This window comes from Dicentrarchus labrax, unplaced genomic scaffold, assembly GCF_905237075.1.
Source record: "Dicentrarchus labrax unplaced genomic scaffold, dlabrax2021, whole genome shotgun sequence".
Taxonomy (NCBI): domain Eukaryota; kingdom Metazoa; phylum Chordata; class Actinopteri; family Moronidae; genus Dicentrarchus; species Dicentrarchus labrax.
The window spans coordinates 6,734,851-6,756,395 of record NW_026136706.1 but is presented as its reverse complement, the minus strand read 5'-3'; the positions used below and the strand labels follow the sequence as shown (position 1 = coordinate 6,756,395).

At 39.8% G+C, this 21,545-nt stretch overlaps 1 protein-coding gene and 1 long non-coding RNA gene across 8 annotated transcripts in view; one reads left to right on the top strand and one right to left on the bottom strand.

The window, feature by feature from the left end:
- col18a1a (collagen type XVIII alpha 1 chain a) overlaps nucleotides 1-21,545 on the top strand; it is a 71,468-nt gene that overhangs the window by 39,124 nt on the left and 10,799 nt on the right. For 3 of the 7 annotated variants that reach the window (XM_051403987.1, XM_051403982.1, XM_051403980.1), the window contains 18 exons: nucleotides 4,666-5,204; nucleotides 7,501-7,584; nucleotides 8,537-8,608; nucleotides 13,395-13,473; nucleotides 14,932-14,994; nucleotides 15,955-16,085; nucleotides 17,063-17,089; nucleotides 17,462-17,668; nucleotides 17,901-17,927; nucleotides 18,039-18,101; nucleotides 18,192-18,269; nucleotides 18,383-18,433; nucleotides 18,559-18,681; nucleotides 18,779-18,841; nucleotides 19,663-19,707; nucleotides 20,459-20,590; nucleotides 20,713-20,784; nucleotides 21,365-21,391. In XM_051403987.1, the coding sequence (XP_051259947.1) occupies nucleotides 4,666-5,204; nucleotides 7,501-7,584; nucleotides 8,537-8,608; nucleotides 13,395-13,473; nucleotides 14,932-14,994; nucleotides 15,955-16,085; nucleotides 17,063-17,089; nucleotides 17,462-17,668; nucleotides 17,901-17,927; nucleotides 18,039-18,101; nucleotides 18,192-18,269; nucleotides 18,383-18,433; nucleotides 18,559-18,681; nucleotides 18,779-18,841; nucleotides 19,663-19,707; nucleotides 20,459-20,590; nucleotides 20,713-20,784; nucleotides 21,365-21,391 (1,883 nt within the window). Of the gene's footprint in view, nucleotides 1-4,662; nucleotides 5,205-7,500; nucleotides 7,585-8,536; nucleotides 8,609-13,394; nucleotides 13,474-14,931; nucleotides 14,995-15,954; nucleotides 16,086-17,062; nucleotides 17,090-17,461; nucleotides 17,669-17,900; nucleotides 17,928-18,038; nucleotides 18,102-18,191; nucleotides 18,270-18,382; nucleotides 18,434-18,558; nucleotides 18,682-18,778; nucleotides 18,842-19,662; nucleotides 19,708-20,458; nucleotides 20,591-20,712; nucleotides 20,785-21,364; nucleotides 21,392-21,545 lie in introns of all 7 variants that reach the window. The other 4 variants (XM_051403986.1, XM_051403981.1, XM_051403979.1 and 1 more) reach the window with 2 other exon arrangements.
- LOC127365662 (uncharacterized) lies at nucleotides 7,922-9,839 on the bottom strand. The gene is made up of 3 exons (XR_007885241.1): nucleotides 9,604-9,839; nucleotides 8,807-8,904; nucleotides 7,922-8,035 (listed from the first exon to the last, which is right to left on the bottom strand). It is a non-coding gene; the product is annotated as an uncharacterized LOC127365662 (long non-coding RNA).

The following is a 21,545-nucleotide window of genomic DNA, read 5'->3' as shown; positions in this document are numbered from 1 at the left end:
ATGTCTGTGTACATTTAGTCTGTGTTGTGGCGTGTACACCCTTTTGGTGGTCTGACACTGATTTGTAGCACCATGGTTCCAGTGAGCCGAGATTGATATTGTATCTCATGACAGGAAGGCCCATAGCTGGCACTAGTTCTTCAGCGTGCTGCTTGCCAGGGAATCATTTTGAGTTGGCTCTCAGGGGGGTTCCAATTATGGGCACAGTGTAGTCCAACTTCTTTGCTGCCAGAAACTCATTGCCCCCTCTGGTTTGTGTTGCATTAGTACAAAACAAGAACTGATGAGGCAAAACACATTGATGGAGCACAGGGATGTCTTGAGCTGGATAATAGCCCAAAGTTTTGTTTCTAAAGGAGAGCCATACTGTCTCAGCATTATGAATGAGCTCTAAACCTATTTAGAAGCCTTTCCACTGTGCCTCTGTGAATATCATACATACTATATTCTTCCCAAGCTTACAAAAAGCTATGAAGCTAGCAGTATGTGGCAAAGGGTTTGTTTACACCCTGCATGTTGCCTTAAAAGTTTGTCACCTACAGGTAGAGAACTTAAACAGTATCATATTACTCCTTCCCCAAAGAGTGAAGTGCACAGCTTGTGGTAGACCAATCTTCCTTTTTGTGGTTTCCGAATTACAGCTCAGTCTTCAGGGCGAGCCAACATGAAATATCCTTCCTGGTCTATGATGTGGTTTTTTGTTTGATATCTTTTTCCGAGGATTCTGCATCATCAGGTTCACAGAATGTCTTTTGCAGAAAGTAAAATGTATTCATGGCGTTGATATATACCTTGATATTCAAAACATCCTGTGTTCATTTTTGGTTCTCAGTTTTGTGATTAGACATTACATTAGATCAGACAAGAAAAAAACAATAGACATGTATATGCCTCTATAGATGAACATGAATGATGATAATGGTAATGATATGACATTATACGCTTAATGAATAACTTTCTTCAACCATGTAACTAACCAGACATGAAACCACAAGATCAAACAGGGTTCAAATAAGCAGAAAGCAAACACAGCTACCATATCATGACCTAATTGACTTCACATTTAAATCAATTGGCTGACAAGCCTTACAGACATAGCTTATGCTTGCATAGTAATTTTCATGTCTCCAGAGGGGAACTCTGACACTCCAAACACAGGTCAGACCACTGATGAGCTCCTTTGCAGTGTGAGAGAGAGATCATTGTCCTAGTCAGCAGGCCTCAAGGGATGTTTTAAATGGTGATGGAACATAGTCAGAGAAACAAAGTTTTCTGGGACTGTCCAGATGTTTAAATGTTTTCCCATGGATTATACATGATCCTTTACTTCCAAAAGCTGTGTATACAGTCTCAGACTGTATATATAGCTTTATCAACAGGGTATTACAAACTCTGGTACCCCATCCTGGAATGTAAGGAAATATAAAAGCGCAGCGTTCCTGGTCAGTAAGCGACCTTCTCGACAAGACAAACTAGCACCATAAATCCAGCACTGCTCCATTCATCAACAGACCTTTTTATGCCCAATTGGCCTTGAAGCTGTCATTGGTTAACAAAAGCTATTTGGAAAACCTGAATTGAGATTGCACTTAAAATGCTAATGGTGAACCTTTTGTATACCCAACAATTTTTGATCTCTGAGAAGGAATGACCGGTTGGCCCTTTGCTGACATTGCAGGCACATTGAACAGGCTTCAGCAAAAGCATTCCTTTGCAGGCCTAAAGCAGGTCAAATCTTTTAATCTGCTTTACATCCGGCAATGAAATTGTCTTTATTTGCATTTGCAAGGTTTCTTTTTTCTTAATGTGGCACAATTACATCATGGTACTTTTTTTAGAAATGTAGTAACAGCATTGAGTGTTTGATCACCGTCTGGTTCACACGGATGTTTTTTTCTTTTTGGTAAATTCTGAACATAGTCCAAAAGAGTGCACATCTGGTTGGCATGAGTGATGACTAATAGGTAAGATGTTTCACTAATGAGGGGTTTGGGAAGCTTGGAACATGAGAGCACGTGTGAGGATGTCTGCTGTTCATTTGGCAGATGCATAAGAAAATCAGATGTTTGAATTATGGGAGTAAGAGATGGTCATACATGCTGCGTGCTGACAGACAATCAGGCTCTGTTTGAGAGATGTGCCTCACATTCCAACTTATTATAGACCTTGAAGTTTAATCTTCACACAAATCAAATATTTTTTATGACCAGCTGCTACTTATGCTGAACAAATTGCATGTTTCAAATTCTTCTCATTGCTCTCAGAAAGGCCTAAAAATAAAATCTCTATATATAAATAAGCTAAAAACTAACTTTTGCAAATTATTGAAGAGAGTGAGTTGGAGCTAATAAAAACATTGTCATCCAAATCATTCTCATTATATTTCACTACCAAAAGAGCAATACATGCTCAGTTATGAAGTGTTTCTGCTTTAAAGATAGCTCACGTCAGCTTGAGCAAACGTAACAGGAGGATTACAAATTAAAATTGTGTCTTCCCACATGATGGATTTCCCCACTAAATTACTACAGTTTTTTCCGAAGTTTTGCCTTTTTCAACCCTACTCTGGTAGAAATCGGGCTCTTAAGTGGGAGCCAGGTTCAGACATGCGAGCACAGGCCCACTGAAGAGAGACCCTTGAGGTTTCTCATTCTGATATTATCAGAGTAAACATCTGGTTGGCCTGGTGCAAATGACGGTTTATTGTTAACTGCCATCCTTAAAGGAAGGATGCGCAATCTACCTAAGATGTTCTGAACCTTGGAATTTAGGTAGAACATAGCTGTTTTTTTAAGGTCTTGTTTCTCTCAGGATCTCTCAAGTTCTTCTAGGATGTTTGTCTCAAGATTTTTGCAACATTTGTAGTATCTTTTGTATGTAGATATTAATAGACAGTTATCCACCTATTGACTCCTTTTCGAACTGGCTTTAGATTTATGCATGCTACATGTTATGTATGTTATTTGTACAGCTAACTAATGTAGGCATCTAGCAGAAGACTTTTAAATTAGTTTACATTTGCATCACTCATCTAAATGTTTCCAGATTTGGTTGGTATTTCTGGCACATCTTGAATTAAGTACATATTAAAACAGATACGTAATAAGTACATATTATAATTAGAGTCTGTTTAGTGATAAAACTTCCTAAGAATTGTCTCTCTGATTGGTGCAGAGGGGAACTGCATAATTGATACTGGAAAGTATTTTTATTGCAGTCCTGTTACAGCTTGACTGAGTTGTCTGTTAACTCAGACTCTAATGAAAGCCTCTTTAGTTCTCAGACAGATATCCAGAATATTCAGACTTGTGTTTATGGTTGTACAACAGAAAGCAGGACCTTGGGTTCAGCTAAACACCTCGTGTGTTTAAGCTCTCAACAAAGCCAACTGCAGACACCACTGATCTCCAGCACTCAGGGCAGTGGGGAGGCTTTGAACCGAGCAATAGAGCTTGCACATTAGTCACCAGGTGGTAAACCAAAGCATTTCTTCAAAGCACCAAAAACTACAAACTAAGTCTTCTCCCAAAACAGTTATTTTTCTTTTTAACGCAAAGACACATTTATTTTTGACCAAAGCAAAAAGGTTTATTTTCAACTGTGATGCTAGTGTCTCTACCATGTCTGTGAATGAATACACATAGCTCTTTGTGCTCGTTGTATTTCTTAAATGCCCCAATTATTATGCACTGACCCCGCCAGAGTCACCCAGGGTGATGGGAGAGAGAGCAAAGATATGCAGGAGGCCCAGCTGTTGGTCCCTGAGTGCCCTGCAGCAGTGACATTTAGCAGATGTCACACGAACCTGTGGAGCTTTTCGCATTTTTTGTGTGTCTTCGGGAATGTGATGCATAGATATCCGTAGTTATACTATTCTGGGCATAGTAGATCGATCAGTGGTCAAAAGTAGAGACAATTTCAAAGTTTTGAAATGCATATAATTTCCCATTTGAATAGTTTAGGTTTGTTGATGTGATTTTCTGCAGTAGAGTTTTGCAGGAAACCCATCGAGTGGCTACAGCTCCACGTTTTCATCTTGCTTTTAGCTCTCCTGAAACTTTGGAGCAGACCTCAGTAACACTACATGAAATAATAATCCTTAAATCTCTCAACACACGTCTTGGACTGCATCTCCTAGACTGTGCCTTTACATCTCCCTTTAGTTTAGTTTAGGAAGTAGAAGTTTCCTTGCAATGCCTGCTAAAGTGATTTTCTTTTCTTGGTCTCAAAGGGCCTATCCCTTGCCTTTTTTGGGGATGGCAATCTTTTCCGTATTTCGGTCTAGAAGTTGTAAAAATGGTTTATTTATTTATGGTCCCCTGAGCAGAGTCGCTGTACCAGTGCCTCTCAAAAAAGCTTACAGTTTGGTTGGAGTCAGTTGTGGTAACATTTTATGAACTGTGTTGATGCTTTTTACATTACTTTTGATAGAGAAAAAAAATCATTGACCAATTATGCTGTTGATTTTTGGTTTTATTCTAGCAGAATGATGACCTATGCAAGTAACCGCAGTTGTTCCTGCATCCATTCACTTTAAGTCAACCCCCAGCAGCCTAATACAGCCTGGTCTAACATTATACCTTGCCATGCAGCCCTCCCTTCTAACCTCCAATAGATTTCATGTGCATTGTGGCCTCACATCCTTTTTCTCTCCCCCTCTAGAAGACACTGGAGTCTCCCTGCTACAGCTGATTGGGGATCCTCCTCCAAACGAGATCACCCGGGTCTATGGGTCCGACCTCAGTCCTGGATATGTTTTTGGCCCCGATGCCAACACAGGTCAGCTGGCCCGTGCCCACCTGCCAAGCCCATTCTACCGAGACTTTTCCCTCATCTTCAACCTGAAACCCACCTCTAACAAGGGAGGTGTCATCTTCTCCATCACAGATGCCTCACAGAAGATTATGTATGTGGGTGTTAAACTGTCAGATGTGCAGGGCGGCAAGCAGAATGTCATCCTGTATTACACAGAACCCGACTCACAGCAGTCGTATGAGGCGGCCAGGTTCCTTGTGCCCTCCATGAGGGATGTCTGGACTAGTTTTGCCATCGCTGTGAGGGATGACAAGGTGATGTTCTACCTCAACTGTGATACAGACCCTCAGGTGATGCGCATTGAGAGATCCCCGGATGAGATGGAGCTGGAGGTCGGTGCTGGGGTCTTTGTCGGGCAAGCTGGAGGAGCTGATTCTGAAAAGTTTCTGGTACGTACACACTCTCGTCTGTTTCAGACCAAACAATATTGAGGCACATAAATCAGAAAATTGAACGATTTATAAAGATATACTGTATTTATTTTAAAAGCATTCACAGTAGATGAAGAAATTATTTGAAGAGCCTCTGCACTGAATAAATCAAACTATTTATTGTGTTGGAGTTGGAGAAGAGCTGCTCATCTAACATTCCCCAACTACTTCTCTCTAAAACTGTGATGAGACTCCTACTGCAGGAAGATTTGGAGAAGTGCAGTATTGTGTTTTGGTTTCCCATAGTAAGTCATGTGAAACATCTTGGCTGAATAAGTCTCATATGATTTGATTGCTCAAATTGGCCTACTCTAAACCACAACATAAATGTCTAGATCACCTCGTAGTCTTCTTGGGAGTAGTCTGCAAATAATTGGAAGCCCTCACAGTTGGGATAATTAACTTCAGTCATTTGACTGCTGTAAATCCAGGCAGTTGACCGCAACAACTGTTGACCTTGTTGCTGTTAAAGGGTTATAGTAGTTCGCCCATGGCTATCTGCATGGAGAAAACATGCAACTGCAGGCGTACTGTCAGTGAGAATTGTTCATCCTGCTTCTGTGCAACTGATTATTTTAAAAGATAGGCCAAGAGCTGTAGGTACAGTCCATATTTTTTCTTGCACAAATCAAAATATAAAAATTTAGGAAAAAACTGCATTTGTAAAAGCATTGTAAGACACTCTATTGCTTTGTTGCAATCAGTAATGTATGGTTTGTGTTTTATGTCCTCATTAATCACCTTTAGACTCTGGGGGGAAAAATGGCTTTTTGGACTCTATTGAAGAGACGTTACTGTGTCACTATATGGAAGCGATTCAGTTACTATCAATAGATAGAAATACACAACCTCCCCGATGACCTTGTTGTCTTTCTCCATTTGAGTTACTCTTTAACTTGACAGTGATGCTTTACTTTGCTGTTTTCACTGTTCAGTGTTGCCAGGTATGGAGTCTTGCTGCTTATGGACATGAATAACCTCCCTGTTCTGTTAATAATACTGAATTGAGGCCATGAAGCCATACAGAGAGAAAGCACCTTTGACTAACTTACAGACGAGCCCGAACAAAAGGTGGATATTCGTCCCATCCACAGCTAACAAGTATCTTTTAATAACAATGATTATATTGTTAAATAAAACAGAAATAAATATTTACACGTCTTCCAATCTGACTCCAAGCCCTTGCAGTAAAGTTTTGAGTGTTTGCTCAGCTCATCTCTCGCCCCCCTTTCTCAGCTGTAACACTTGTTTGAATCTTTTTTATTGCTGCGTTTGAAGACAGCTGCTTATTTTGTTGTAAACCACTTTGTAACTCTACGGCACAGTGTTTAAAGTGTTTCTGTTTTCTTATGACACAAGCCCATGTATTTTCTTGTGGATGGATATTTTGTCAAAAAATATTTTATATTTTATAAACTGCTTATTTGGAAAAAGTAACCCAACCCTGTTATTTCTTTTAGGACTTGTTGACCATGTGCTTTTTGTTGACCCTAGCATGGCCCTAAGCCAGAGAGGTCTTGTGAATTTAATTTCTCTAATCAAATCAAGACTCGGCAAGCTTCTTTTGCATCTAAATATTTACACTATGTATTTATAAAATAAGCAGTCCATTTTGAAATAGGATTTGTTTAGCAGATGTCTCTTTTTCTCATTACCCATCACTAGTAAGGATGTACTGCACAGTTTAGTCCTTTTCATGCATAGGATCTACGATTTATTGTGAAGATCTAAGGCAATTTGCAATTTGAAAAAGATCATCCCATGTCAACTAAACATTGTACAAGTTACAAAAAAAGAGTACAAGAAAGGACATCAGTAGAACTGTTAAAAGCCCGTGTAAAGAAGAGAGTTTAAATGCCGAAGAGCCTTCACTATTTATCTTCAAAGCTCTCTTAAAAAATCCATTAAACTTTTTTCTCAGGACATAAATATGTCCCAAAGAGCCAACTTCAAATAGCTAATGGCCCTTTGATAGGCAGTCAGATAGCATTCATGCTATCTGTGTGAGTATCCTGTGTGGGAACATGTGTCAGATCGTGTGCGTGGGACAGAGATAGTGGCACTTCACAGGCGCGGGCTAAAATCGGAGACATCAATGGCCCCTCGGATTTTTGCGGAAAGGGGGAATTCACCCAAAAACCTTTAACAGCAAGTTCAGAGATCAGCATCTGTATTTGTATGTTGAAAGTGAGACATATTGTGTGTGCATGTGTGTGTGTAAACATCAGAACAACGTGTCTTTGTTTGACCACAGGGGGTAATCAGTGAGCTGAGGGTGGTGGGAGACCCCCGTGCTGCTGAGAGGCACTGTGAAGAGGAAGGAGATGACTCAGATGTGGTGAGTGACAACTAATCACATTTTAAAGATAACTGACTACATGTGACTGAAATGTTGTGCTATAACTGCAGGACATGGCGATTTATTCCAGCATGTTGCATCACTTATTACCAATAGTAAATCTGTAACAGATAAGATTCTGTCAGCAGCCGTTTCACTGCTGACCCTGACCACCCACAAACAAACACAGGTGCCTCGCTGCAGCCCACCAGCAGCCTTTAATGTTATTTAGTAAAACATTGGCCCTTTGCAGCTGTTCTGCCTGCTGACAACACCAAATCCTCGTACTTACTGACAGAATAATGTTCAAGATTTTACCGCTCGTTGTCATCAGATCTTTTAGATGTTGCTTGGATTAGATGGGAAATCACATACCATGTGGAAATGACAGGTTTCTGATTCCAGGATGTGTCTTTTATCTCAAATGATAACCTCACACACAGCTGTTTTCCTGTATAGAGGACACATACAACATATTGAATTACCAACAAGCTTTGAAGTATGAGACCTACTTACGGTGTTGTATATTGTCTGATAAAACACATATAGCAGCATTTGACTTAATGACATAAGCACTAAGACTTAGAGTACTGACAGTTTAGAGAGTATTAGATTACACCTTAATTTAACAAGGTAAAAGGCTCATTGAGATTAAAATATCTGTTTCAAGAGAGAGCTGGCAAAGAAGGTGGCTTAGAAAACACATTTGCAGAAATAAAGACGATACAGACAACTAAAGTAGGCCAATAATACTACCACACTGACCACAAATAGCATATAAAACACTGCCATAAATTGCTTAATTCCTTTATAGATTCTAAGAATATAAGTAGAGTTCATGACACACACGATACAAGGAGAACACACACACTTAAAACAACGTGATTCAATGCACTGAATAAAACAAACAACATTTTTTGTTAAATTTAAAATGTATGATTGGTCTCCTCAGGCTTCAGGTGAAGGAAGTGGTGATGAGGAAACCAGACCCCCAAAACCACCCGCGGAGAGACATAGATGGACGGTATGTAACTTCTATTTGTTATTGAGCTCTTTAACCTATTACAGAGGTTTGACAATATTCATCAGCTGTTGTCGTTTGTTTCTCCTCATTTTAATGAGTTATTGATAACGGTACTATTCCTTCCAGTTATTGTGCTGCCCTTATTATTCTTGATACATTATATTGGCGGTACAGTGGCTCAGTGGTTAGCAATGTCACCTCACAGCAAGAAGGTCCTGGGTTGAATCCTGGCTGGGGCAGGGCCTTTCTGTCTGGTGTTTGCATGTTCTCCCTGTGTTTGCATAGAATGAAGTTCCCTATGGGATTAATAAAGGGAAACTTATATTATATTGAAACATTATGGGAAATTGCTCTGGAATTAAACAAGTGTGATGCAAAATGGTACATCAGGAGTGCATAGGGGAGTGAGAAGAAGAATTCATGAAAAATGCTTTGTTCCTTAAGGATTGGAACAGCTGATCATGCCAGACATGTATACCTGGCCGACAAAAACTATTAGCAGCAGACCGTGCCTCTGCAAACTGAGTCATCCTAGTGTTACATACACCACTGATGTCTCAGGTTACTCGGTATAAATGAGTGAATACTCATCCCTCTGGAGAGATTAAAAACTGCTGAGTTGATGTCTGGAAATTGAGCCGCTTCTGTCGTATACATTTGGGGACAAAGACTTTTTACATAGAAAGTTTCCTCTTGTCAGACGGGAAAGGAAATGACCTTGGAGAGTTAAAACCGAGCCTTTCAAAAGTTTAGGAGTTAATATTAAAATCTTTGGTTGAAAATGTATTGTAGTTTTATTTGCTATTTTATAGCTGTCCAAATAGAAAGTAAGGCCGGCAAGAAGAATTGGATGGATGTTAGTTCTTCAGCATAAAGTGCTTAAACCTGGTGTCAGGTGAGGTGTGAGTGTTCTGGATAGTAGCTGTAGACTTATCACTTGGATGAAGGCCTAACCTAACAGATATCGCAGAAGGCTGACAGATAAAATATCTTACCCACGATGCACCTGTACATCCGCGCTGTTCCATGTACTCATCCCTCTGCTCCCCACTGTCTTTTCCCAGTGACCTGTGTAAGCTCTCCAAATCATTGAATGTACTTTCGGTGTCTTCCCTCCATCTCTCCTTTTGTCACTCCCTCTATCTCCTCACCTTTTGTCGTCCTGTCTTCCTCTCTCTGCTTCCTGTCTCTCTCACACTCACACACAATCAGATTCCACAGACACCCACTCACATCTTCCCACCCTCAAAGATAGACACGCAGGCTGAAATGCAGCACTACCTCCGCCCTGCCCCCCCCGACTCTGTGCGTGCATGCACTCCCACTCGCAATTACAGTGGAGAGTTAGAAAAACCAGATGTCACTTTGGACTCGATCTGATCCAAGTCAGAGGCCCCCCCGCCTCAAGGTTTTGTTATTCCGACTGGTTTCTCAATCAGCCCTGTACAGGAACTGACAGAGGTGGAAAGAAAGTTCGGGAAGGAGACGGGGAGGGCTGGGTCAGGTACCTCAAGTCGGAAGTCTCTCCATCATTATTGCCTTATACTCTGCCTTGATGCTCTGCAACATTTACAAGGGGCTTTTCCATCTGTTCAGTAGGCATTTATTAGCGTCACGTAATATGCAATGTAACGTAAAAGACAACAGCTGGCATCTAATTCCTACCTACCGACGTTTTTCCATCTGATCTCTGAAAAAGTCGAAACCTACACTCTGCACAATTGTCCAACCAGTGCAATTAAGGCAAGTCTTGGCACAGACAAGTTAGAGAGGGAGAGTTGTATAAGTGTAACTTTCCATTTTGTCATCCTGGAATTCATGGTGATAGATGGCAGAGAGAGAGTCTCTCAGTGTCCCCTACAGCGTGAAGCCCAAAGAGGAAATGTTTCAGGAGAATAATTCTAACTGGATGTGATGGAAATGATTGTTTCAGATATTTCACAGCCACGTAGTTGTTGTCTGTAATGTCCATCATGTTAAGAAAGACCTAAAAATCAATTGAAATTATATTTTCTCAGATTAATGAAGGAAAAAACTAAAACTTTAGTAAATTCTTTAGTTTGAACAATGTTATGGATTTGACTTGGACTTTTGACTTTAGGGCAATAAGCTGAGGAGATGTGACTCAGTGACCCATATAGAGACTTGTATATAATAAAAACTGATCCACTGAATGTAGTTGTGCCTTTTGGAGTTATGCCAAATGTCATAGATAATTATTAACATAACCAGGATGTTTGAACCTTTCCATAATCTAATGCACACTTTCAGTTACAACTGCTTGCACCAGAATAAAATTAGGATTAAAAATTTAAAGTCATTTAATTACAAAATGAATTTGTCTATACACATAAATGAGTAGCTCAATAGTCTGACCTCCTCTCCAGCACATCGCCACCCGCCCTGTTGGAGGGAGCGACTGCCAATATGAGGAATTTGCAATAACAATATCTAATTAAATGTGTCTGTATAAATGCTCTTACAGCTTCATGATTAATGCTGCTAATTAACTGCTGAAAAGACACATTAGAATCACTGCAACACACCTGTCACTTGCGCGTAATTGTTCATGCGTCTCGTAAACACAGCCAGGACGCTTCACATCATAATGTCAGAGTGCAATCCAATAAAATCCATTTGAACCGAGTTAAATTGAATCATGACACGAGCCTGTGAGCCCATCAGTCGATCTAAGCTAATCTTTGTGATGTTATAAACAAATGACCAGAGTCTGTGACTGTGTGTTTTTATCATCTATAAATCTATATCCATCTGACATTTAAAATTAAATCCCCGTGTCAGGTACAGAGCAGACAGAGCACTACATTATACTGTAAAAGTATTCATACACTGTAAAAAATAAAAAGTTGTCTTAACATAATTATAAGGGTGACCATTGCTTTAAAATATTAAGTTAAGTGAACTAGTACTGAATAGTTTGAGTGAACATATTTTTCTTCTTTGTATGATTTGGTTGAAAAATGTCTCTTTAAAAATACTTTGTAATCTATTAGATTGCTCTTTAGGTTTGTAGTTCCACTTGTAAAACATTCTACTGAGATTACCTAATACTCTACTTGATTACTTTATTCATTTATAGTCCTGGGAAAATGCTGTTAAGACTCCATTAGGTTCTGTTTTTAATGGATTGTTTTTAATGGATTGCATCTTCAATTTGCAAAAGTGGTGGGAAAGGAGCCTTTTCTTTTTGTAATTCAAAATACCAAGTAGCTAACTGAAGCTAAGTGGCAATGTTTGCATTTAATTAAGTCTTATTGAAAACGCAGCAATGTTTGGGGAAAAGGGAAAATGTGTTTTTCAAAACCTGATTCCACTTTATTATCAGATAAAGTGAGAGTCTAACCATGGTTGGTTGCAGACTGTTTTCTTTCATCCTTAGGCCAATCACAAAGAAGCATGCACTGAAAAAAAACACCCTTTTTTTCTGCTGCAGAGGTGGAATACGTTCATTGCCGAGGGAGATGCATACCTGCTCTTAGATTTAGGGGGTTGTGTGGTTCAAATCCATCAACACTATGTTCTAAAGATCGGAGCCTCCCACCCGTCAGCCCTGGCTATGATGGATAGGTGAAGGAGTGAACAAGCAGGGTATTCTTTATCACATTAATACATATATCAGCTTAGAGGAGTCAATAGTGGTCTTGCCAAATTCTTAGCATAGCCAGTGCCGTGCAACACAGGGGGGGAGAATAGTTTCCCAGAGAGGAAGGTGGTTAATCATCAACACTGGCTTCAATTGCTCCTTCAGCTACCCCCTCCCCTACATTCTTTATCCCACTCCTCGCCAGAATTCCACAGGTGACAATTCGAGGTGTGTCACCGGTGAAGAATGAGCTATAGATGGGGGGGGGGTGTATTTGTATTATTTCCTCCCCCTCTCTCCTTTTAAGCCAAAGGCAGTTTGGGAGCAGAAGTGACCCCACTTCCCCCAACCTTCAGTTACTCCTGTTGCTTCTGTCAGTCCCGCTGTGTTTGTTAGTGATTGGAGATTGATGGCAGACTGGAGGCTGACCTGTCTTAACTTTGTCCACAAAACAATTTACACTGTAGGGTAAAAACATGTTATAAAAAGACAAGAAGAAAAGAATAGTTGAGCAGAAATCTGATGAGGGAGTACACACACAAACACCACGTCCTTCTCTAAATTCAGCCCCTTTTATTTGATCATGTGGTTTTACAAGGTTAGCTGCAGGTACATGGGGTTTTAGAGTGGCAGCTATAAAATGTTTTACACATGCACAAATGCACACAAATTGATACCCACAAAGGTTGGTGTACGTCATTCGTGTTGTCAACAAGCTCAGTTATTGTACGCTGGGTGTCGCTGTTACTCTGGGTAATGACATTTTGCAACTGGGGCCGTGTTTCCTGAGAGCCTTAATGTTCACATAAGGAGGAGTTTTGCAATAGGGCCCAGGCAGGAGATGTCTGACAGCGATTAGCATATAAACTGTAATTACTGCGAACAGTAACAATTTGCCAAAAGAAAAAAAAACAAAACAGTATACATGTTGACTCAATCACGTTTTAAAAGAAACATGAATTGTTTTTGTTAGGATTGTTTAGGATTAACATTAACAAGCCTGACTTTCTGCCCATGCACTGACATGTTTCTAACAATGTTTTCAGGGCTCTTCAATGTAGGGGGGAAACCAGTTGAAACGGAGCCATAAAATCTAGAGTAGGCTCAGTGCGGCTTCCAGTAAATGTCACTCATTGCCCTTTTTAAATATGCATCTCTCTGTTGCGTGTTATTTTTCTGCAGACTACCACTCCATCTTCCCGGCCCATTCAGCAGCCACCACTGACCAGGTTGGAGGAGGTGTCAGTTGCAAGAGAAACAGGTGAGTTTATCTGGACACAGTTAAATATCACTCACAGTCCTTAAGTTAGACTGTTGTACTAGCAGAGAGAGATCAACACTAACTTGAGATGGAATATTGGTTGTGTTTCTGTATTATTTCTGAACTTGACGGAGTTTTGTCCGTCAAAACGTTTAGCGTACTTTTTTCTGCACAGCTGTTATTACAGATGCTTTTGGATCTGCCCCTTGCTGTTTTGCACATATACCTGTCTTCCATACATTTTTTATTTTATTTTCAATGATGGAAAATAGATGTTGTACTTCCACATGCTGACTGAAGGGTCTGGAATACGTGTGGCGGCGCATGGTGCTACAGAGTTCAGATTCCTTGAATGCATGGCTGAGCTCTTTAGAGCTGGCTACAAACAGATTCACTGACAAATGTCTCCATCTAGTGGACATAAAGATGAATGCAGTGTAAGGGTTGGAAGTTGTGATGAGCACTGAACTGTCAGTGTAGGTGATTCTGTGTGAATTACATTAAGATTAATAATTGTCACTGCAGGAGCAGAAAATATTCATGTTCAGGGATAAAGATGACTTAATAACTGGTGTAATGTAAAAAGAACAACCTCAAAGCCACTATGTATAAGCTTTAAAAAAAAAAAATTGTACTTTGGCACCATCTGTTGGTCGTGGCATGAATTACACATATCAAAAATAAGCAGGCCTAAATTTGATATTTTGAGGCACAATGTTGTTTGCTGCTAAACAAGTCTACAAACATATTGAATGGACAATATTACATTTCCTGTGAACCTAACTTTAATAAAGCATCAAAACTAATGCTAAATACAAAGATGTACGTCTCTGATGGATCATGGATGGAGGGGTTCATGACAGAGAAAGGTTTTTGTCTTATAGCAAAAACTATCTTTAGCACTGCATCTTCAAAAACTGACTTTCACCATGAAAACTTATGAAACTGGGATGAAGACTAGAAAAAGGTCAGCGCACACCTACTATACTGTATTTTTAGAATGTGCAGTGCTTGCATCAATTGTAAGGCAAAGACACAGCATCTTGTTGGGGGTGTCAAAGTGGATAAAATATTACTTTTTATGATTACTTGCAGTTACAGAGCTTGAGATTGAACATAGGTTGTACATCAGTGTATGTTAAAGCACCTGTAAATCACAATATATTCAGTATTCTGATGCTACTGTATCTAGGTAACTTTAGGTTTTCTGAATTGTGGCTTTTTACTAGTGATTACAATTAAATAAACCACACTTACCACATGTTTTTAAATGCTTAAAAAGTCCCTTGTTGATCGTACTGAAAACAGTAGCCCTACCAGACTCAAGAAAAAGCAATCATAAGTGAATGGACCAAAACAAAGGAGCTTACCTCATGTCCCAGAGCATCCATGTTAGTGACTTTGAAATAGTGTTAATCTGAAGACTTCATTTAACACTGTCTTTTGCGTTGTGTTCAGCAAGCGACTCAGAGCACGTTTCAGTTTCTGTGGAGTCCAGGCCCGGACTTCCTGGGTCACCAGGTGGGTCGAGAGGGGTTAAAAACACAGAGACGAGCATCCAAATCTCCTGATTTCCTTTTGGTTTTCTGGTCTGACGTTCTGCCTGGTGTCTTGTGTACTCCTCATGCAGGACCTCACATGGATTTCAAAAGCACACAAGCACAAGAATGCATGAATCTGTATACTTTTTGCTTTTGAATTCATGCAGGGTGGTGGACGTGTTATAAGCCAGGGGGGTGGAAAATTGGGCCGTTCAGGCTGTAATCCCCCCAAAAAATATATCCAAAGAGAGAAAACTAGAAGAGCTCAATTGAGAGAGGAAAACAGACACAGTGCGAGAGAAAATGGGAAAAAGGATAGGAAAAATAATTTTGATAAATCTTCACGTAGATTTGTATTGCTTAAAAAAAACCCAGGATTGGACGAGCAGGACTAGTATTGCATATTAGTTTGGGCTAGTAATGCTAAGACATGTGGCATCAGTTTTTTTTGGTGCTTATGTATCCATTCAGAGGCATGGGAAGCATTTTTCCGTTGCTAAACTCTAATAAAAAGAGCTTTGAAGAGGACGTACGTTTCTGTGCATGTCAGCAGTGTTGGAGATGGGCGACTTCTGCAAAACTGATGAAGTGGCTTGCATTTCATACAAGCTCCACTGAAACTGACACATTCAGTGGGAAGAGTTTAAGGGCAACTCAACTCACACCAGAACATAAATCTCAGGATGGTAGTGCATGCAGGTGTGGGAAGGTGTATTCAGTTACCTCAGAACCTTCACATGGCCTTTAAATTACAGCCGTGCACACTGGGATTCTTGCTCCATCAAGCAAAAAGTCATTTTCTTTTCCTCTTTTCTACTCTTCTTTTGGGTGCAGGAAATGTCCTGTTTATTGTTTGGGATATGGGATACAATCATTAATCATTTTTGAAAGGTCTTTTCATGAGGGTATTAATGACTCTGTCCTTTGTCGTTGTTTTCAGGGGCAGCTGGGGCTAGAGGAGAAAAGGGTGACCGAGGGGATAAAGGAGAGAGAGGAGACAGGGGTCCAATTGGGCCGAAGGGAGAAACTGGCTTTGGCTCCAGTTCACGGGGTGGATCCCGTGGAGAGAAGGTTTGGACCTTTTATAATATTCTAATTTGAGAGTGGATGGAATACTCGAATTAGAAGTAATCTTTGCCACTGATGATGCAAGAAAACTTTTTTTTAACCTAGTTTGGCCTTCTGAAGGTTGCAGTGGGCAGTGAGTTAGTTGTTAAAGCGTGAGCAAGGACAGGAGCAGGGGTAGTCACAACAGTGATATGAGCTTTGGTAAAATGCCCCCAAAGAACACTAGAGGGAGCTGCAAGTCCTAATTAAAATAATAAATCCTGTAAAGCATATACAGTGTAATGTCAAGCCTTTTTTATTTTCATTACATATTCTACATTTAAGTATAAGTTGTGTGTGTAGTTATGTTGTCTTATGAAGGCCAAATGTTATCACAATGATTAAAAATTAAGAAAAATCCTCTAAAGTGACGACTTAATGGTTGATCTCACACTGATTTTAATTACTAACATACACTTAATACACTTGTCCAAATATAAATGAGACCAGGAAAACAGAAAAAACAAAACAAAAAAAACGGATACAAAGAAAAAAAAAAGGAAAATACAAACTATAATTAGTATTTAATATAAACATGTTGAAACACAAACCAGGACAAACTTATTTCTATTGACCAACAAAAGTTTCATTTATATTCCAATTAGTTTAAGGTATATTTATGAGGATGTTTAGGGTCGATTTTAACCTTAATATATATATATATATATATATATATATTTATATATATTCTTAATATATTATATGTCTATTACATCTGGAGTACGAAAGTAATTTCCCCCTGGGATTATTAATGTATTTCTGATTCTGATTGGATTACTGTTAGAAATAGTTATAGAGGCTGGTGTTACTAAAACAGATTTCTTCCTATTAACAGACATTTGTGTCTGTTTAATTGAGCAGAATCTGATTTCCACTGGTGCCACCCTCCCAGTGAAGCTGTTGGCACTCACTTGGCTTTTGTTTCTTCTTTTAATTTTCAGGGAGAACCGGGAGAAAAAGGAGCAAAGGTAAGTTAGAGATCAAATGTTTTTGGCCGACTTTTGGCTTTTTGATTTGACTCATAGAGAAGGAAAGTTATACAGCAGAGACGTGTTGGTTAGTCAACCATAAAGAAGGACTGTTGGTCTTCCTCATCGAAATCACCCGTTCCATACTTTGATGTGAGAGATGTCTTGTACAAACAGAGCAATGATCTCAGTGAAACTAGTGGTTCAACACTACAATGTTAAAATAAGGGAATTGATCGGGGTTAATTTAGTAAGTAAAGTTAAAAGATAAAACGGATACACCTTAAACTGACAGCTATGGAAAAGCTTACATGTTTAATTCCTCTTGTTTAATCACAATCTCCGTTAACACCGATGCTTCTTTATCAACAGGGTAATGCAGGCTTTGGCTACCAAGGAACGAAGGGAGAGCCCGGCCCTTCTGGTCCTCCCGGTTCCCCCGGCCCTCCAGGGCCCGCAACTGAGTTTGCAGTCGGCGGTGATGGCTCAGTTGCTTCCAGAGTCCCCGGACCCCGAGGGCCAGCTGGACCACCAGGTGCCCCAGGCCCCCATGGACCACCTGGAGCTGATGGAGAGCCAGTTAGTATACTACAGTTCCATTCTTTACATGAAAACACTGATTGCAACAGATGTTGAACCAAGATCTCCTGTATTTGTCACAGTTTCTTTTTTTGTTATACTGAAGCACATCTTTTCTGTTGTGTGCTGTTAGTGGCAACGTTGTAATGAAACTCCTATTATCCTTTTTAATTATGAATTATAATTGAAAGTAGTGTTTCAGAGGAGTTATTTCTTTATTTCAATCTCACAGGGTGATCCCGGTGAGGATGGAAAAACTGTAAGTTGTTCCTTTTTTCCTGCACATTATGAAGAATACTCACTTTAACTTTAACCCTATTAACACCACGACAACCTCTAGTGCCCTAACATTATTGTTTCCTCATCACAGGGTCCTGAGGGACCTCCAGGCTTCCCAGGAACCCCAGGGGACGCTGGACCTAAAGGAGATAAGGTTAGATGCTCAGTTACATTACCAAAAATGTACAAAATAAAACAGAAGGTATAAAATAGAAAAGTGTCTTAATGAGTTGCTTGCATACAGGGAGACCGTGGAGAGGGTCAGCCTGGCCCCAGGGGACCCCCAGGGCCTCCAGGACCTCCAGGACCAGGACTCAGATCTGTGAGTTAATCTTGGCCTCAGTCACATGCTGTATTGTACCCAACTTGCATCCCCATGACTGCCTGTCTTTGTAAATCATTTGTTGAATAAAACTGATTTTGAATGCATTTCAGACTTTTGTGGACATGGAAGGCTCCGGTTTCCCTGATTTGGAATCTATTCGGGTGAGAAGAGTCAAAATTTGAAATATAGTAGAGGGCATCACCTTTGTTGTTGTTTTAAGACTGTAACCAGTATCATAGATATCTGTAAATATCTGTGAAAGGATTAGATTTTTTTGTTGTTGTAGGGACTTCCTGGCCTACCTGGTCCTCCTGGTCCCCCCGGTCCTCCTGGTCCCTCTACAGCAGGCACAGGATCAAGTTCTGGGGCATTCGGACCACCAGGAAAGGACGGAGCGCCTGGTCAACCTGTATGTGTCTCAAACTGTCTGAATCGTGATTATAATGACTGTAGTCTAATCAAATCCATATTTACTATATATCTGAACCAAATCTTTTGGCTTCTAGGGCTTGCCTGGTTTGCCGGGTACTGATGGCCTCCCAGGACGTCCTGGTCTCAATGGAGTAAAGGTAATGACCTTGTGAAAATAATCCTCTATAAAGACGAACAAAATCTGATCTCTAGAACTGAAGCCAGAGTGCCTGTCAATAGCGGTCATAGTGTAAACTTGAGATGTAATTTACAGTTGTACTGAAAATTAAAATTTTGTTTTGCTAAAAGTAAGTGGATATATTTTTGATATTTGTTGACAATATTTGTGCTTGTAATTTAAGCGTGGGCGGACTCTATTATAGTACATAATATCATCTGAATTCCAGCAACCACACAGGCAGTCAGTAGTGATACTATTTTCTCCTTCCTGATACCGATACCTAGTTCTGATCGATACGTGTGTTAAAAAAATAAGTGTATATATATATATATAGCCTTTTTGTTTGTTTTTTTAAACAAAAAGTAAGTGGGTGTGGCAAGTGGGAATAAGGGCTAAAATGAGCAATATAGGCTAACTAACTAGCTCCCTTTTGAGTGGAAGCGAGTTAGTCTCAATTGCTAACTTTCAGAGGTAAAAGCAAACTTAACAACTCTATAGTATTAGTCAATGTTAAATGTTATAAAGGGATGCAGTACATTGCTAATTGTACATAACAAACACAATAGCTAGGTGAAAAAAACAGCTTGTATCAAAATATCTAGGCCGTAATGTACATATGTTGTTCCATTCAGTAGCACGACATCTAGCAATGCTGGTTAACTGCTGCTAATGGAAACCGCCCACCCAGAGGTTACTACCCATTACCTCACATAAAACGGAAGGAGGATTTAAGTTTCAGTTCGACTCTACCTGGCATTTCTATTAACGTGTTTTGTCCTACTCATTTTGTTACGCTAGGGTGATGCAGGCGAGCTCGGTCTTCCAGGAGCAGTTGGAGAGAAGGTGCGGATTTATTACCTTTTTTAAATTATAATTATTTGTTTTCCAATTGTACCTTCAGCAGCTTCACAGTGAGACCTACACTCCAAACCACAACCAAATGCAAATGCATAAGACATATTGTATTCCTGAGAAGAAAGTGCATGAATTTACGTCCAAGTTGGTGGCGTACTCTTGGAACACCACAACTGTGTAATGGTACCCATTCGTTAACTAGAATGATACATCAACTTTCATCCAACTATTTCTAAAGCTTTTCTCATCCCTTTCATTTCTCCAGCCAAGCTCCCACCTTTCTTTTCTCACCAATCTGCTGCCTCACTTTTTATCCTCCTCCTACTTTCCTAAGCCTTCCCATCTGCAGGTAACTGGGCTCTAGCACATCAGCCATCAAAGGGGATTTGTGTCTTCTAACAATATGCAAATGTTTGTCAAATATTGTCAGCTACAGACATGACTTAAAGTTTAATCTCAGTGCTGGCTATGGTTTAGTTTAACATTTGATGACGTCTGAATTTGGTCCCAGAACAATGAGCATGGGTGTGATATTATGTGCTCATTACTAGTAACTAAATGCTGCATGACACAGGTATTAGTAGTTTTGTTTAGGATGCTTGAGATTCCTGATAATTAATTTAAAAAATCCACACGACCTTTCCACGCTTAGATACACTTCATTCGATATGAAATCCTTATCTGTATTTTTTATGGTTGGTATTTATTTATTCTGTACTACTGTCATTCCATCCTACAGGGAAATCAAGGAAACCCTGGTTTACCAGGAACACCAGGAGAGGCTGGACTGGCTGGTCTGCCTGGACCGATGGGACCTGTTGGGCAACCTGGACCTCCCGGGCCTCCTGGACCAAGTTATCGTGTTGGATTTGTAAGTTCTCTATTATTTTTTGGTAGAGTAGGAAAAAAATCTCACAGTAAAAGAAACAGAAAATACAAAATGTTATCTCTGCAGTTGAGCTTTGTCCTAATATCTTTGTTGGTGTTTTAAAGGACGACATGGAAGGCTCTGGTGGAGTTTTCTCCAATGGACTTCCTGGCGTCAGAGGACCAGAAGGAAGTCAGGTCAGTACTGTATATTGAATAAATACTTCAGATGAGATCAGATACCCAGAGTAAGTCTCTGATCCCAGGTCTGATCAGCAGCTTGAAATTGTGGTCAAGCCACACAAACATTAGGTGCAAGATGGCGATTGTTTCATACTGTCACTTAAGTGCAGTTTGTCTTGCTTTGAGAGCAGCTAAAATAAGAGCTTTGGTGTAGCTTACTTAACAGTATTTACCAAGAAATGCTACAGGCACAACAACAGTGACTGGTTATCTACATTAAGTAGTATTCATGGTAGCAATATCTGGAAAAAAACAACAAGGTAAACATGTGTACACATTTTTAATACATTTCTTTAACTGTTTTGGGTAAAGCTGAATCATATTCAGCCTTGCTGTCATACATTCTGTGGATGATCTGAGTACAAAATGTCAGTGTTTCTAATAAAAACAACAAGGAATGTATTTTGTACAGGTCTATATTTTACATGAATATTTAACTGGAACAGCTCCAATAATTTTTAGTACGAAGTTGCAAATGCATGAGGAAGACAGACTTGAGCTTGAAGATAATCAAGGCAATTGTGTTTGCTTTCAGGGTCCTCCTGGCTTGCCTGGACTTCCAGTAAGTAACATAATTATTCCAGTAATCTATCATAAACTGGTCCTTTTGCCCTCCTTTTCAACTCACCTGTACTTTTAAAGCAAATTATTGGTTAAAAGGGTCTTATTTTGAGCATGTGAAATTAGTGTCAACACACAAACAAACCTGAGGTACA